The sequence below is a fragment of the Dermochelys coriacea genome, chromosome 1 (genome assembly GCF_009764565.3).
Source record: "Dermochelys coriacea isolate rDerCor1 chromosome 1, rDerCor1.pri.v4, whole genome shotgun sequence".
In the NCBI taxonomy this organism is placed as follows: domain Eukaryota; kingdom Metazoa; phylum Chordata; order Testudines; family Dermochelyidae; genus Dermochelys; species Dermochelys coriacea.
This window is the reverse complement of record NC_050068.2, coordinates 72,602,678-72,619,840: the sequence shown is the minus strand read 5'-3', so window position 1 is coordinate 72,619,840 and position 17,163 is coordinate 72,602,678. Positions and strand designations below refer to the sequence as shown.

At 38.5% G+C, this 17,163-nt stretch overlaps 1 protein-coding gene across 6 annotated transcripts in view; it reads left to right on the top strand.

The window, feature by feature from the left end:
- Positions 1 to 6,795, top strand: part of PCDH9 (protocadherin 9) — a 931,878-nt gene extending 925,083 nt beyond the window's left edge. For all 6 annotated transcript variants that reach the window (XM_038375799.2, XM_043504580.1, XM_038375816.2 and 3 more), the window contains one exon: positions 593 to 6,795. In XM_038375799.2, coding sequence (XP_038231727.1) covers positions 593 to 966 — 374 coding nt within the window. In that variant the 3' untranslated portion in view covers positions 967 to 6,795. The remainder of the gene's footprint in view (positions 1 to 592) is intronic.
- The last annotated feature ends 10,368 nt before the right edge of the window (positions 6,796 to 17,163 follow it).

The following is a 17,163-nucleotide window of genomic DNA, read 5'->3' as shown; positions in this document are numbered from 1 at the left end:
TAGCCAGCATTCCCTATCATCCCCGCTCCTACATCCAGGGCCCCACATACCTGGAAATGGCAGACGAGATGAGAGCACACCTGGGTTATGCCAATTCACCCCGGCATTAGGTCTCATAGAGAATCTTGGTCAATGTGTTTGCTCAACACTGTTTTTCATCTGCTCAAGTGTTTACTTCCTTAGTAAGGAATCCTTAAAAATGGGATTGGAACTGATTCATATCCGGTGTCTGAGTCTGTTGGCTAAAGACTAATTTATCCCTTTTTGAGGAACAAGGAAGTATATGGGCAATGACACAGAAGATCTAATCAAAATGTTTTGATCACAAAAGTCACAGTTCACCAATGACCTTAATAACAGATAACCACTCTCTGTTAGCATGCAAGTGTATTTTGACACTGTGACATTGATATAATGTCACTTTTTTAAGTCAGTGGCACAGTTGGTTGTAGGGTTAAGAACATTGCAATTACTTTTCCCATTCTAGCAAATGTCAGGAGTACATGCAGCTTTGATAGCAATGTTTCCAAAGTGAAAGTCTAACACTATTTCTTTCTCTCTTTTTTCTGGTCTCCTTTATTGTCTTCTGCAGATGGGCCTCTTGGTCCACGAGGATTAGCTGAAGCTACAGAGATGTGTACTCAAGAATGCCTGGTTTTGGGTCACTCAGATAACTGTTGGATGCCTCCCAGCCTAGGTCCATACCAGCAGCCAAAGTCGCCTCTCTCCACCTTTGCACCTCAGAAAGAATGGGTTAAGAAGGACAAACTAGTGAATGGACACACGTTGACAAGAACCTGGAAAGAAGATAGCAACAGAAACCAGTTCAGTGACCGAAAGCAGTATGGCTCTGGTGAGGCGCATTTCAACACTGGCAATCACATGACTGACATTCCTTTGGCTAACTTGAAGTCTTATAAACAGGCCTCAGGACCTCCTGAGAGTCCAAAGGAGCACCAGCTATAAGAAATGGCTACTTTGGATCAATGACTTTAGTCTACTTAGACTTGCTAATACTGTGTGCGTGTGTGTGTCAGAGCTTTATGTACTGGGTAGACCTCTAGAACTATGCTTCACATAGTAGAGAGATGCATATCTTTGTGTTAGCCCAATGGAAAGTATCATGTTCTGCAACACAAAACAGTGTTTCTACTAGTTGTGTGGTTTTGTTAAATAGACATGATTAAACTCTGCCGAGATCTCTCCAGTTTGCAAATATCCTTTTTCGTTTGTTTGTTTTTTGACCCTGGACTGCTGCTACAAACAACAGAAGATGCATTTGGAGAGTGATAGAGCAAGAGAGAGAGTTCAGAGGTTTATGATGATTGAAAAGCATATCCAGTTAGAAAACTGTGCTCTTGCTGTCATTGATCTGTGCTGGGACTGCTATACTTGATATCATACTGCAAACAAAACAATTAAAACTATAAACATTAAACCTATTGTGCTATTAACGACATTAGTGGACACTTGTAAGTCAATCAGTGTTCAAATACTTGTAAATAGGAACAATTATTACTAACAAAATTTGTGTACTTATAACGTTCACCTAAAAAGGATACTGTAGCATAATTCTTTGTTTCACAGTTGCTTTTTACTTTCTTTCATTTGCTTCCTGTTGTTTTGTTTTGTTTTTAATTTCAGTGATGGTGTTTCTGTGTTAGTAGTCTGTCTGACACACAAAGTTCCAAGGAACTCAAAACACTTGTGTTTAAAAAATAAACCAAACAAAAAACTTCTTGCTTGTGTTTAACAGCAGATGATGCTGGCATTCTAGTAAGCAAAACTGTTTGCAAATATCAAAAAACAAAAGGACTTACCCAAGGGCTTTAAACTTTAAATAACTTTAATTTCACTTCCATTCTATTTTGCAAAGCAGGGGAACTTAAAAAAAAATGAAAAAGAAGTTAGCTATGTGGGTGATGGCAAAGGAGTGTCAGAGGGTTTTTATGTAGCAACCCTGATCAGTTAACTATAGTCTCACAATTAATGAAAAGTAACAGTGTGCTAATTTGGAGTAGAAAGAGGAAAATTTGAAGAAACAAAATACAAGGATCATTTTCTTTCCAATTGGGCAAGTGTGTGTCTATACTTAAGACAGTTTGTATTGCTGAAAAAGCGGCATTTGTGTTGATCCTCATCTGCGTTAATGTTGTAGTAACACAAGTGTTTTTAGATCATAGCCACAGAATATTTAATGTGTTGTGCCTTCATGATGTAACAGAGCATTCTCCTGGTAGGCTAGTTGGGGAAACTAAGGGTTAAAACTCTAATTATTGCTGTTTAACTGTTTGTTATCATAGTTGGTCAATGCCTGGCAGGTACTGGCGTCATGTCACTTCAGTCAAACCAGCAGAGTGACTCCTACTGTTAAAAAGATCTAAGTTGCACGTAAAACAAATCCAAATCTGGACATTCTTAGGCGGTTTTTGTTAAGGCATGACAGATGATTTAAACAAATAAATAGCATGCAGAAAAAAAATAAGAAAAAAAAAGAAAAAAAGAAAAGAAAAAAAAAGTCCTTACAGAAAAAAAAAGGGAAAATTATCTTATGCCACAGTTGATCAGTCTTAAAATAACAAAGTTAGGTAATCTGAAGGGTAATTTGTTCTTACCAAAAAAAAAAAAAATTTTTTTTGTATATAGCAGTTCACAGTTTTTTTCCTCCACAGTATAAAGACATAAAATGGGTTAGGGGTGCATTCCTTATTGCAGTACTTATGTCAGTTTGTGAGGGGTGTTTGATGACTTTGACAGAATAAATATCTAAACAGTTATCCTTGTTACTGCTTTGCCAGTTCAACGTTATTTACAGTTATTCAGCTCTTGCAATAAATGTTCTGAATTCCTGATTGTCTTGTGTTAGTTCTTGGGCAAATGCCTAAGGGACTTTATTCCCATTAATTTCTTTTATTGTTGGTGGTGGTTCATTATGAATATATAAGTTATTCTTCTAAACATATCCATTTGGTTCACCTAGTCCTGGATGAGGAAGGTACAGAGAGAAAATGGAAATCGTTTAGGGCCTTATTCAGCGACTCTTATGGTGAGTCGGACCTCACTGAAAATGAGTCCTGTAGAACTTCAGGAGCAAGGAACCACTTACCAGGAATTAAGGGTGTCAGCATCTGTCCTACTTTATTAGGCAAACCTAAGCACAGAGAGTAACCAGGAGCTATTGGCAAATGGAAGTAAAGAAACATCTCCCCATCATGCTTAGTCACCTTAGTGGCCACTAAAAAAATATTGCATTTACCTCTTTTCAGTTTGTTATCTAACCTCAGAGTATTCTGTGGTATACAGAATACCACAGTAATGTCAAAAGAAGATACCACAGTAATGTCAAAATACTATGATGTACTAAATGGGGATATTTTTAAAGATCAGTCACTGTGGTCATGTAATAGTTTTTTTGTTGCTTTATAGAAAAAGAAACACACTGAAATAAAGGGGTAATGAGAAATGTAACCTATTTTTTGATTGTGCTGAGTTTCAAAACCTAGAGATGAAATGAATTGCAAATTAAAAATAGAAAAACTGTTTGAAATCCTAAACATCTCTCAAAATGCCTTAAAATTAAAAATAAGGGCCTTTTTAAAGAAGACTATTCGAAAACTAGTTCCTATTTGCTTACGCGTCAGGAACAGAGTTCCGTCTCTGGCCAGTAAGAATTGACTATGACATTTCCACAGCCACATAGGAGCCATATTCCTTAATCTACTTCCATAGTTTGTTATGTCATCAACTCTTGCAGGAAAAACACAGAAATACAAGCTAGGATCCTGGTAGGTGAAATATATTTTTTTTATTTCACTCTAAATGAGTTACTCGTTTGTAATTGTAAGTCTTTAATATATTCACCAGCTTTGACGTTAAAAAAAAATCAGTTCACCATTAATATGGTAATACACTATGTCTTAGTCCCATTAAAACAAATTGAAGTTTTGCCACTCGCTTCAATAGGCTCTGGATTTGGCCCTAAATATATAGTCAGTGAGTACTCATTTATTTACAACTAATTAGTTGGCTCAGTGGCTGGTACTAGCACTGTTGTGTAAATCCCATATATTAAAAAAAAAACCGCACACACAAATTGAAATGCTGAGGAATTCACTGATGTGCCAGACAAGGAGTTCTTCCCCCTCCCCCCTTGAAGAGGCTAAAAATGTTGATAGATACCCAGGATTATTCAAATGTTTCTTCAGCTCTCATGGCTTGGCACCAAGCATTATGGACAATTATTGGTGAGCAAGCTGGGCTGTTTGTGGATGTCTTGCTTGGGTCAGTTCCAGACTGCTTCCCTCAGTTGGGCAAGGTGGGTGCATTTTCCCTCGCCCAGATGTACACATTTAAAGGAATGTGTGGAAAGATAAACCACAGGGTGCTTTGATATTCATTTATTTTTAAGATCAGATAAGTAGGGAGGGGCAGAATCTACAGGACTTTAAAGGTAGTGACTGAAAGTTTAGTTCTGAAGTCATTTGAGGGGTCGGTGGCCCTGGAGGGATTTAAAGAAGGGGGTGACCTGGCCAAGCATAAGTCTTAGGATGACAGTATGGAGGGGGAAAGTACTACATTGATGCATGCCACGTAAGAAGATAACAAACAATGCTCCCATTGCCATGAGAACACTCTCATGAGATACATCATGGTCATAGGAAGGACTGATCTTTGGTAGGGCAGATTCTCTATGGCCACATAGTTACAATTCAGGCGATTAATTATAAAATATGGCTGTCTTCTGTGTGTGCCTGTGTCTGTGATATTGCCAAATCAATACTATCAGTGCTGTGCAACACACACAGCCAAAACAAAAGAGCATTCATACCTTCCTCCTTACCACACTCTGTTACCTTTAGTTATTGCTGAGGTGTGAGACTACTTGCCTTACCCAGCGACTACAGCACAGGGCTTCACAGAATCTTAGAAATGGCAAGTCCACCCCTGTGCTGAGGCAAGCCCAAGTAAACCTAGACCATCCCTGTCAGCTGTCTGTCCAACCTGTTCTTAAAAACCTCCAGTGAGGGAGATTGTACAATCTCCATTGGAAGCCTGGACCAGAGTTTAACTACCATTATAGTTAGAAAGTTTTTCCAATATCTAACCTAAATCTCCCTTGCTGCAGATTAAGCAGATTACTTCTTGTCCTACCTTCAATGGACATGGAGAACAATTGACCACCGTCTTCTCCTCAACAGCCCACAACACATTTGAAGACTATCATCAGTAATCTGTGGTTATCCATAGCTAAATAATTTACTGTGGCACACGGCACTTTCTAAAGAATGATTTTTGAGCTCCAAAACCTCAGCTTTCATTAATGAAAAAGTTCTACCCCTTTCTGTTGTGAAGAAAACCTTGAAAATGTGAACCAAGCATAAACCAATGCACTGTCTTCCTTAATCTACACACTGCCTCAGACAATAGCTCTCAGAGAGATGAACAATTTAGGATTTTTTTTCTCTGAAAGCTAAAGACAACAATTTAATTGTTAGCATTATTCATATTTCACTGCTGATCATTTTAGCAGATAATGTGTTTATCCCACAATCCGATAGTGGTTCTGACTTCTTGACTTGTCTCCCAAGCCCAAAGTGGTTTATATCCCACTGCCAAAGCCTTCAGCTTCGCTTTCCCCCAATTTACTGACTGCATTTCCTAATGCTGCAAAACTGGCTTTGTGGAAATGTAATCCACTAGTATAGCTGTTAACTATTTTCTATTAAGTTCCTTGGGGTAGGGATCATTCTTTGTTTTGTACTGCACTGAGGACAGTGACAACACAGCAGAGGGCCAGATTCTGAGTCCATTGGCTTCAATGGAAGCCCTTCAGTGGCTCATAATTAGTAAAAACGATAAACTGCAAGTGCTTCAATGCCCCTTGCATTGACAACTGTTTGAAAAAATGAAGACAATAGTGACTGGATTTATTAAATAAATTGTAGTTTATTCTTAAACTATCAGCTTTATAATTAACTTTAACAAGTACATATCTAGCAGCTCATTCTCTTTTTGAGCTACATACATAGCTTCCCTGGAACTTATGTGCTGACATGTGGCCTAATTCTGCAAAATGCTGAGCTGCTCCTTCAAGGAGCTGAGCACCTTCTCCTGACCTTGCGGACAATGGAAGCTGAGAATAGTCATCACCAACTTGTAGGAGAAGCTCAGCATCTGCTAGGACTGGGCCCATGTGGTAGCATGTTGTACATTAGGTTTTGAAGAATTAATGTTCTCACTGACTGTATCACTTAATGTAGCAGTCTGTTTGCAGCTGTAATATTTGTACTGCTGCCTGATTGATGGAGTGTAAAAGTAGCTCTTTAGTTAACAGACAGGATCTCAAGTTCTGGTTGCCTATTAGGACTGGAAAGAATTCAAAAGAAGGTAATGTCCCTCACTCCAAACATCATGCTCCATGGAACACAGCCACTTTGAAATCAATCTGTCATGCCCAGGTATTGAAACACATTCTAAGAATGCATGGCATGTGAGTAGATACCTTATTTATTTGTAACAATATATATTTAAATATTATCAAGCACATAATTGCTCAATATAATTTAATGGAATTTTTTGGATCTATGAATCTTGTTGTTTAATGTACTTTAAATTGTATGAAAAAGCATATTCTGAAGACTACCCTCACCTTTATTCATGAAATAAAGTTCTTTCTTTTGTGTGTTATATCCCTGTTTGTACAAACATGTGATAAAGTTAAATGGCTAAGTACTGTGCAGGCATTATAACTGTTTCTTTTATTATCTAAATATATGCCTATGACAATTTTAAGTAGTTATCCGAGTTTTAAGAATGTGTGTTCATTGTTATCTAGTTATCTAGCCCAAATTCAAAGGAAAGTTGAGCCAAGTTAATTCCTTGTGTAACTCTGAATGCCCCAATTGCTTAAAAATATCTAAGCTGCCCTTGTTCGATGTGAGCCACACACTTGACCTAGCCATAAAACAAACACGCAATACAATGCTTATGGCTCACTTACTGCAGATGTCACAAACCGATGCATTTTTTTTAGTTCTCATCCAAAGTACTGTGAATCGCCGGTGCTGCATGGTCATTGGTTACCAATCTTCCCTCTTTGTGAGCCTGCAGTACTCAAAAGATAATATTGTGAATGGCTGACTTAATATTAGCTAAGTCAGAGAATCTGGTGCCTTACTTGCAGAGGCTGCCTTGTGTATTTCATCTACCAGGCAATTTTTTAGGGATGTTCAGCCTGACTATTAACATGAATGGTGACCTTTTTGAGGGACTCAGGTTTTTCTCACTGGTAAGCCAGAAATATTTTGGTTGAATCCTGACTCTGTTGAAGTCAGTGGTAGTTTTGCCCTTGTCTCTGATGGGGCCAGGATGTCACCATTTGAGCCCTAACTATTTGGGATGTTCATTTCCTTCCAGGACATTTCTCTTCTTCATTCCTGTCCCTTCTCCCTTCCACTGGCCATAAGGGGACCCCCTTCCTGACTTTCCTTGCCTTTGGCATTTTCTGGAGATGGGGGAAATATAGGGAAGAAGATGCTAGAATGGTGGCTGGAGGCAGTTAGTTGCTTGAGACCTCTGAGCTCCTTTCTGTGCTGGATGGTTTTCCTTTCCTTCATAACTCCCCTTCAGGGATCCCAGATGGCTCCTCTCCCAATCAGCCATCTTCAAAACTCCCAAGTGCATTTGTTCTTCCCTGCTCAATCCCTGGAAGGCCACCTGCACTCTTTGCATACTCAGAGTCAGATAAAGCTCTTGCATTACTGGATCTATCAACAACACCTCTTTCCTGGCACTGACCGACTCATTTCTCAGTACCAATCTCCACCAAGGTGGGCACCAATGTGGTCCCGCAACTACCCAGGAGTTTGGAGACATGGTATCAAATGAGTGCTGATATGAAAGAGGGCTACTAACTCCCATGGCTGTTATCAGGAAAAAAATAGGAGGACCAGCAATGATGTAATGGTTCTGGGCAGACCCGAGACTGCATGTCACCTTGTTACCTCCCTTTCTTCAGTGAGAGGGAGACTTGCTTGTACTTAAATGGGTATCATCTCCCTGACACCTTCAGTCTGTTAGCCATCTTAACAACCTCTTCTGAGCTATGCCACCCATTACTTTGCCTTGCAAGTTAACAGTATATGTACCCCAGTCCCTGAACCCCTTCAAAGTACTCTCCAGTAATGTCCAGCCCGTTATCCACTGTACGCTCACAGTAATACCAACTCTACTGTATCTAAGGGGTTGGTGTGTATGCTAGCTTCTTTGATTCATCTCAGGATCAGCTCCTTGCATAATACCACAGCACTGAGATAGATACATTGTGAAAACAATCATCAGTTTTTTATCAAAGATCAAGATAGTGGAAGGGTTGCATATAAAAAAAATCACAACACAATTCCGAGAGACTAGACTAACAGGCTAACCTTCTGTCTAAAGAAGTTGAACTCACCCAAAATGTTCTTTCCAGCATTTCAACAAAGTCTGGCTGAGATCCTGTTTTCAAGCATGTAATCACACTGCCCTATTGCTTCCTAGGTTAAGGATAAAGAGGTGTCTTCCTTGCCTCCTACATATAACCTTACCTCACCAAAGTTCATTGCCTTTGCACATAGCCAGGATAAACCCTATGGCTTTTTTTTCCCTATGTGTTCCTTTCCTGTTGACTCTAAAAATGGGTCTTCCATTGCATCGGCTTTAGAGTGACCAGATGTCCTGATTTTATAGGGACAGTCCCAATATTCAGGACTTTTTCTTATATAGGCACCTTTTACTTCTCATCACTGTCCTGATTTTTTATACTTTCTATCTGGTCACCCTAGTCTGCTTATAATGCTACATTTACATTTTGATAGAGAGATATACATCTTATCACCAGTCTGGATGAAAACCTGTTTTCTCTCTGTGATTGTTGACAGACTTTAAAACTTATTTTCAATACATATAAACAACTCCTTAAATATCAGCTGTATATACATAAAACAGTGATTGAGGATCAAATATGACATAAGCATTTATAAATTACTTCACAGGACACTCTTTAGTGAGCTAGACTGTACATGCCAGACTCAGGAGATATTGGTAACATCTATGCAAATAGGAAAAAAAATCATTTTCTACAAACTGTTTGTGAACAACCCATTGGCCATAATGAATAAGAAATTATAATTGTGATCTGTGTCCAATTTGCAATGAGATTAAATCAAAGGACCATCTACAAAAAAACAAATTGCCCATAACTTATAGTTCGATCAGCTGTAGCCAAAACCAAGATATAGTTGATGAGAATAAGGTTTTGAATGCCCTGATAGTGGATATACTTTCATGTTATGCAATTTAAAGAAGCTATGAGTTGTGAAGATGTTCCTTTAATCTGATATTCTAAAACGTACAATGATGATATTCTATAATATAATGATGTTCTATAATATAATCACTATATACTGTTTATTTTCCTATTGCAAGTCATTTTCCAATTAATTAATATGTGGTTAGCATTCCATTATCTTTATTGGTACTTAAAATTATTTCTGGATAATCTTTTATTTTCTTCTTAAAAGAAGAGTGGATTTTCCCCCTACATAGTGGGTCTTAGTTTTTATGCCCTCCAGGGCATAATTATGTTTTTCAGTCTGTTTTTCCAGTAATTTACCTTCTTTTGGGTTTGAATGTGATATCTGGCTTATGTTTTTTTTATTTTTTTAAAGTATTCCATGTGTATTGTTTTCTGCAGTGAATGTGCAAGGCCTGTGCTTTTAATGCATGATCTTGTGTTCCTAGGACACTTAAACTATATCTTCTTTGTGAAGTTGCATCTACATTATTGATAAAGATCATGCATAATTGCTGACAACCATGTGATGTTAACCCCCCAAGAGCAAAAAGAAAAAGAAGAGGAGGCAGCCACATAAAGACAGTTGTTTTATCTACACAAGAAACCTGTACTTGGTCTGAAAGCAAAAGGTACAACTATCTATTCAATCAGCCAAAACTACATACTGTTGCTGACTGCAGTTCAGTGACACATTGTTTCTTCCATGCTTCACAAACCACATTAGGAAATCAGGAAGTCTGATATACATTAAATCACCAAAGAAGAAACTTATTTTTAGAAAGGGGCCTAAACCACATCTTCAGACCCAAACACAGATGAACTTTGCGGGATGTTAGCTACAGATTTCGATATGAACTTAGTGATTTACCCCATGTGTATAAATGTCTAAAAATGACTGTAGCCCTGGATCCTAATATCCCTGAATTATAGGAACGTTGAGAACACAACATGTTCCAAATGTTGAGGTGCAGGCCTTATTGATATGGAGATTTAAGAAGCCCTAAGAGGGCATGTAAGGGGAACATAAACCTGCAATGTGGAATCATGTTAAACAAATATATAATTTATTATTCCTAGTGTCTTCTGCAGCATTATCCTGCAGATATTCCACTTTGCTGTCAAAGCCGTTAATGTAGTCATTACGCCGCAAGGGCACAATTCAACTTCCTTGAAGTAAATGTAAAAACTCCCATTGATTTCAGGGGAAGATGGATTAGCTCAAGCAAAACTTTTCAAGCCTGGTGTCATTCCATCAAGCTGGGTTGAAAGTGGGGGCCTCAGTGTCATGGCAGAAATCCACATGCATACACACAGAATGTATTCTGGTGTGTAGAAGGCAGTCATTAAGACCCAAGATAGTGAAGGGGCATGTAGAAGAACATCATTTACTCTATCCAGAAGCTACTTTGCCCTATTGCAGCTTTTCCAAGCTTCCTTCCACCTCTCCCATCAACTTGCATTGTGAAATATTGTGAATAGAAGCCTATTCCCCTCTACTCTCAAGGTACCTCTTCTATGGTTCATACATGAAGAAGTGAGTGTGAAATCCTGTACCCCATGTTCATCACTTTTATATGGTTATATCTTGTACAATATGTCCTGAATGTCATTGTCCTGTTAAAATGTGTGTATCGACATTGAATGTGGAGAAACAAGATACTTATGATTGTTACTGAAATATATTGTTGTTCTGGGTAATGCCCTCAGACCATTTTCTCAAAGACAAAGGCACTCTAGCATGCCAGCTAGGGGCTAAAAGGCCATTACCTATTTAATTAGAGATTCACCAGCAGAGGAATTTAAACAAAGTATATACCATTCACCTGAAGGACAGCTTGCAGGGCACGTACACAATGAAACTGCTGACTCCATGACCCAGCAAAGACTTTTACAGTACAAAGGATCAGAATATAAGAAGGGTAGGAAAGGGCCTCTGGCCACCTCTCTTCTCCTCTCTACTTCCTCTCACATCAATGAATACCTGAAGAACACTGAACTAAGGGGAGTGGTCCCAGGCTGGAAAAAGAAACAGACTGTGAAATGTATTGCAGCTAATGGTGAGACAACCTATTTTGCTGTCAGAGCTATTAGCCTTAGTAAAGTTTAGAAATTAGATTATCCTTTTATTTCTTTTTTAACTAATTCTGATTTTAATGCTTTATCACTTATGAATCACTTTAAAACCTATCTTTTTCTAGTTAATAAAGTTGTTTTACTGGCTGAAGTTCACCATTCCAGGCCAATGGGGGCTGCGGGAAGTGGCACGGGCTAAGGGATGTGCTGGCCGCCATTTCCCGCAGCCCCCATTGGCCTGGAACGGCGAACCGCGGCAAGTGGGAGCTGCGATCGGCCAAACCTGCAGACGCTGCAGGTAAACAAAGCGTCACGGCCCACCAGCGGATTTCCCCGAGGGGCTGCATGCCAAAGGTTGCTGATCCTTGTGTTAAACCCATTCCATTAATCCATTTTATAATGAAAATTTAAAAGCCACTGATTAAATATCATATTTAATGTTTGAATTTACAAATTTGAATTTACACACAAGTACAATATGGTTTATTGTTAAACCAGGATGGAATACAAGTCATGCATGAGACTATAATTTAGTTACAGGTATTTCTAAGGCATTGAAGTCCATTGAAGCCAGTTAAGTTTTTCCCATTATTGTACACTCAGGAGGCTGAGTGCTTCTGTCATTCTTCCAGCACTTCAGAAAGAGGAGTGAGGAAAGACCACAGGTTGTTCCACAATCTATTCCCTCTGATTGAATACCCTTCCTCTGGAGGCAAGGAAATGCAAGGACAGCCACTCAGGTGGGGGGGTTTCTTTTAAGGTGTGGTTTTTCCCCACATACCTGTATAAGGGTTGTTATGTTGACACGTGGAATTTTTCAGAAAGTTTTGAAGGTGTGCTGCTGGGACTACAACCGTAGCTATTTATTGCAGAGCAAAAATTCCCTCTTTCTGTCTGCCTGCCTGGCCAATAACACCGCCTACTATTCTGATTTATAGGACTCAAACTGGCAATATGTCAGGGCCCCCCTCACCTAATTGTGGTCAATGGGCATAGAGAGCGCTTCAGAGAGCACTTACAATAGGCACTCAATACTTTGTAGCATCGGAACCATAAAGCAAATATTAATCCTCGCAACAGCCCTGTGAAGTAGGTAGGTATTATTCTTCCCATTTTACACATAGGAAAACTGAAATATGGGGAGGATTTATTTATTTATTTTTGACTTGCCCAGGACGGGGCAGGCAGTGGCAACGCTGGGCTTAGTACATTTGCATAAAGGCCTGATCCAAAACCCATTGATTGAAATAGGAGTCTTTCCATTGACTTCAATGTCCTTTAGATTAGGTCCTGATCCATTGTGTTTGTAATTGCAATAAAGTATAGACGAGATCGTTGTCCTTATCCCTATGAATTTGATTTTACATGTTCAGTCTAATTTTGTAATTATGTTGATTTATAATTCTGCATTGAAAAGCCTGATTGTGTAGATTGGTTGAGATGACGATATTTACATATTTTACAGATTTAATATCTTTTACAGATTTTTCCTCCCTGATTTATGGGAGGGTGAGCTTTTCTTCCCATCTTAACATTTTGATATTGAGAGTTGCAGAGAGATGATCTGGTACCATTGCGTGTTTAAAAACACTTGAAGTTTAGCCAATTCAAATGAGAGAAATTTCAAATGTCTTACTGAGCCTCTTCGCAAATACTTTCATTGCCTGAATATGACTTTAAAAAAAAAAACACCCGCAAAAACAAATGCTGATACATTTGCATTTAATTTTTAGGCAGTTTTTAAAGTATGATGATAGATTGGTTGCAAATGTGAGGTTTCTGGAAGTTTAATGGTGTGATCTGTGTCTTGTTTGGTAAGAGTACTACATGTTTATGTTTATTGACAATTTGGATATCTTATCATGCTTTCATTTTATTTCTGTTTGCTGCATATTTTCTGGGAAATGAAACTCCCTCAAGGGCTCCTGCTGCAGTAGTTTCTTAATCTTCATCCTACTGGGATACCATTTTTATCATTTTAGAGGTATTTTTCCCCCTAATAGTGAGTTATTGTTCTTTTTAACCTCTTCATTGCTGAGAATCTGTTCCCTGGGGAAAAGGAGATGCACAAAAATGAGTAAGTTATAACTTAATTGTTAAACACAAGGGTATTTCTGATATGATTTAAAAGCTTGATTATTTTTGTGATGATCATCATGAAAATTTTCCATCACTCATGTAAATAAGCTAATACAAGCAATTCCTTGTGTGGATTTAATTGACTTTTACTGTGCAATTCACTCTACAATGCAGCATCGGAATGAACTGCCTATGACCCATAAAAGTCAGAAAAACTCCTTGAACCCCAAGAGTTACATAGGACAAAATTTAGCCTTGCCCTATGGTTCCCATGCACTGGCTATGCCAATGCAAAGGAACCACTGGGAAGACATCAGGTCCTGTAGGGAGTAGCAGTGGCACAAGTGACCTTTGCACCAACTTTGAGCCATTTGCACAGGAATTCCCAATGCTGGGTGTGACGTTATGCGTGTAATATAATATCTCATTGAAAGGTGACAGGGCCAGAAAGAGTTAATTAACTCACAGACTGACCTGACCCATGGCCGAACTTTAGAGACTGGTTAGGAAGATATGTAAATGAATAGAGCTTTAAAATTCAGCCTGCATTGTTAGAGATAGAAGAGGGATGTTTGCTCAACGTCTTGTGATGTAAACAAACAAGTCTTGTCTATGGCTATAGCTTTGATTCAAAGATCAAAAAAGGGATATTAACATTTAGGAAGATACTTGAGTGAAATAGTATTATTGTCTATGTCTCTTTGAAGGTTGTGATGACCTGTATCTGAACAGTTTAATGGATAAATTATCCTGTGCTAATTGCCATGATGTTTGGAAGAAGGAAAGGTAAGCCTATTGTTTTCTCAGACCAAAAGGCTGCTGGAAATGTATAAAAACCTTGGGATATGATCCTTCTTCATCTCAGATCTGCTTTGGGTTTCAAGAAGGGGAAACCTTGAGCCATAAGGATTGAGATCCCCAGTCACTGACTGAAGTGACCCTGAACATGGACATTTGACTATAACCCATGGACTATTTTTAAAAGGACTTTTGGCAACTATAAACTCATCTCTGCTATGTATCTGAATCTCAAGAATTGAACTCAAGTCTGTATGTATATTGATCTTTTAATCAACACTCTCTCTTTTCTTTTTTAATAAATTTTAGTTTAGTTAATAAGAATTGACTATAAGTGTGTATTTTGGGTAAGATCTAAGTTGTAATTGAACCTGGATGTGTGGCTGATCCTTTGGGATTGGAAGAACCTTTTCTTTTATATGATGAAATAAGATTTTCAGTAATCATCATCATATCTGACATGTCTGGATGGATGCCGGAGGCTAGGCACTTTAAGGGAACTGCATTGTTTGGACTTCTGAGTAACCAGTGAGGGGCAATAGAATCTGGTTTGTGCTGGCTTGGTAAATCTAAGTATTGGAATATCCACCAGCTTTTGGGGTTTGTCTGCCCCGTTCTGTTTGCAGTTCACCCTAATTGAGTGACCTCAGCAGGCTCCCATGGGCAGCATTGTCACACAGGAGTTGATATGTAGGAGATAAGTAGAGAAAGATAAAGTTGTGGTTATCATGTGAACTGATATATTCTGCCTACATGGAGCTCTGGCAGCAGGGGCACAGGTTAGAAGAGTCCCAGTCCCCCATGGCCTTTGAATAATGAAGGTGAAAAGCCTTTCTTTTCAGTTCCTGCACCAGCTATAGTACCAACCAGTTCAAGGTTGAACTGGCTAGATAGAAATTATACTGAGACGTAAGAAAATGTATCAGTAGGTTTATTAGGAATTCTAGACATGAGTGTGACATCACTAATGGCCAGTAAGCAACTTGTTCCCCAGTTCCAGAGCCATGTGATCAACAGTGTGAATGGTAAGTCATGTTCAGAACCACACAAACCTAATATCATGACCGTTTTAAGAATAAGGTTGCCTCCTTGGTTAGCATTTCTCATGAGCCAATCTAGATCTTTCATTTATGTTTTGTTCCCATGTCCAAAAGGAAAAGCAAAGTAGAGATATCAGGGGGTGAAATCAGGTCACAGCCGTTCAGGAGGAGTGCTTAGTAGAATTGGGTGGATTTTTTTTTGGTAGAATAGCTTATTTGCTGAAAATGGAGGTTCAGTTGACCCAAAACTGTTCACAAATTTGACAGTATCAGCCTTCAAAAGTTGTTCAGGCTAGATTCATAAGGGGTCTTTGGCACCATTCACAAAATGGCCAGGAGAGGAAGAAGTGATAGTGCCTCTTACAATTTTTATCTTAGTGTACTCACTCCAGATGTAGTAAACATTGGTTTAATTCTCCACTCTGCCTAATACTGAGTAGGAATTAGAAATTTGTTCTCCATCCTCCCCAGAGTGCATCCTAGCTACTGAGCTATGGGGTATCCTTGGGCAGGGCTTTCTCAATTGCTCTCTAATGCTAAAATATGGTATAGCTCAGTTGCATTAGGCCAGAAAGGCTATCTCTGATGGCCCAGAGTGATTATTCTTGGGAACAGAATATCATGATATGCTTCTCTCTCTTTTTAGTGCTGCTTAGTAAGTATCATTGGTAAACATTGTTTGTGACCTAGACTGAAACTCTGAGGAATTGCTGTGGTAGAATAACTATCAGAGTAAGATGCATGATCTGGGGGACAAAGTGCAGTTTTGTAGCACATTGGTGTAAGACAATAATAACATAGATGAAAAATAGAGATCAGATTTTTAACTCCTAAAAATTCTTGTAAAGATTCTCCACCAGAAAGTTGTGATACATTGGTGGAGACACAGTTACACCTTTCTTTCAAGTAAAGCATATTAACTTTTATTTGAAATGGTACCATGGTTAGGAAGTATTTTCATCATCAGGCTGAAAGTGGTGTTTCTACATTGCAGAGATTCTGGCTGTAACTTTGTTGAGAAAATAAACTGTATGACTGCTTCTACTGGTAATCATGCAGAGAGGCTCTGCAGGCAAACTTCTGGACTTACTCCAGTCATTACCCATTTGGAAAGAGCATCACACAAAGGTATTTTATGCATGAATAGTCCAGAGGAATAGGTTTCTGGACCAACTGGTGTGTAGCTAATTTTAAAAAGTCAGTTTACCATAACAATTATTTTATGGGCTGTAGAGCAGATCTCATTAAAGTGGGAAGGGAATCATAAAGTAAGGAGAACAAAACACATTAATATGTCTAATGCTGCCTCATTTTAACAGGAATGTTACAAATGGCAACAAATACACCAATTTATCTTAGCTTTGTAGGGGATGGGTTTTCTATTTTAAAAGTAATGATTCATGTTTTAACTGGAATATTTTCAAATATAATATTCGGCTGTTTTTTCCCCTCTGTGTTTCTTTTCAAGAGTCTACATAAGGGCGATTACTTTACTAAGAGACCCCTACATTGTCATCCTAATTATTTTATTAGGTTGTTTTGTTATTAGCATATGATCAACAGTTTTTCAGCAATGCTTGCGTATGAGCTACCTGTAGTCTTGGCTCAGCTGGAGCTTACAGCTTTTCATTCTCATTATTATCCATTCTTTGTTATTGTATATTTTGTTTGTTGATTTTTTTTTACTTTCCTGAGAGACTTTCTTATGTCTTAGAACATCCCAGCTTGTCTAGTTCTGTATGCTTCTCAACAAGTATGTGTTTGTCTCCATACACTCACAAGCTAATTAAGCTAATTGGACCAAAAATGCTATGAAGAAAAGACTCAGGCAGTAACATT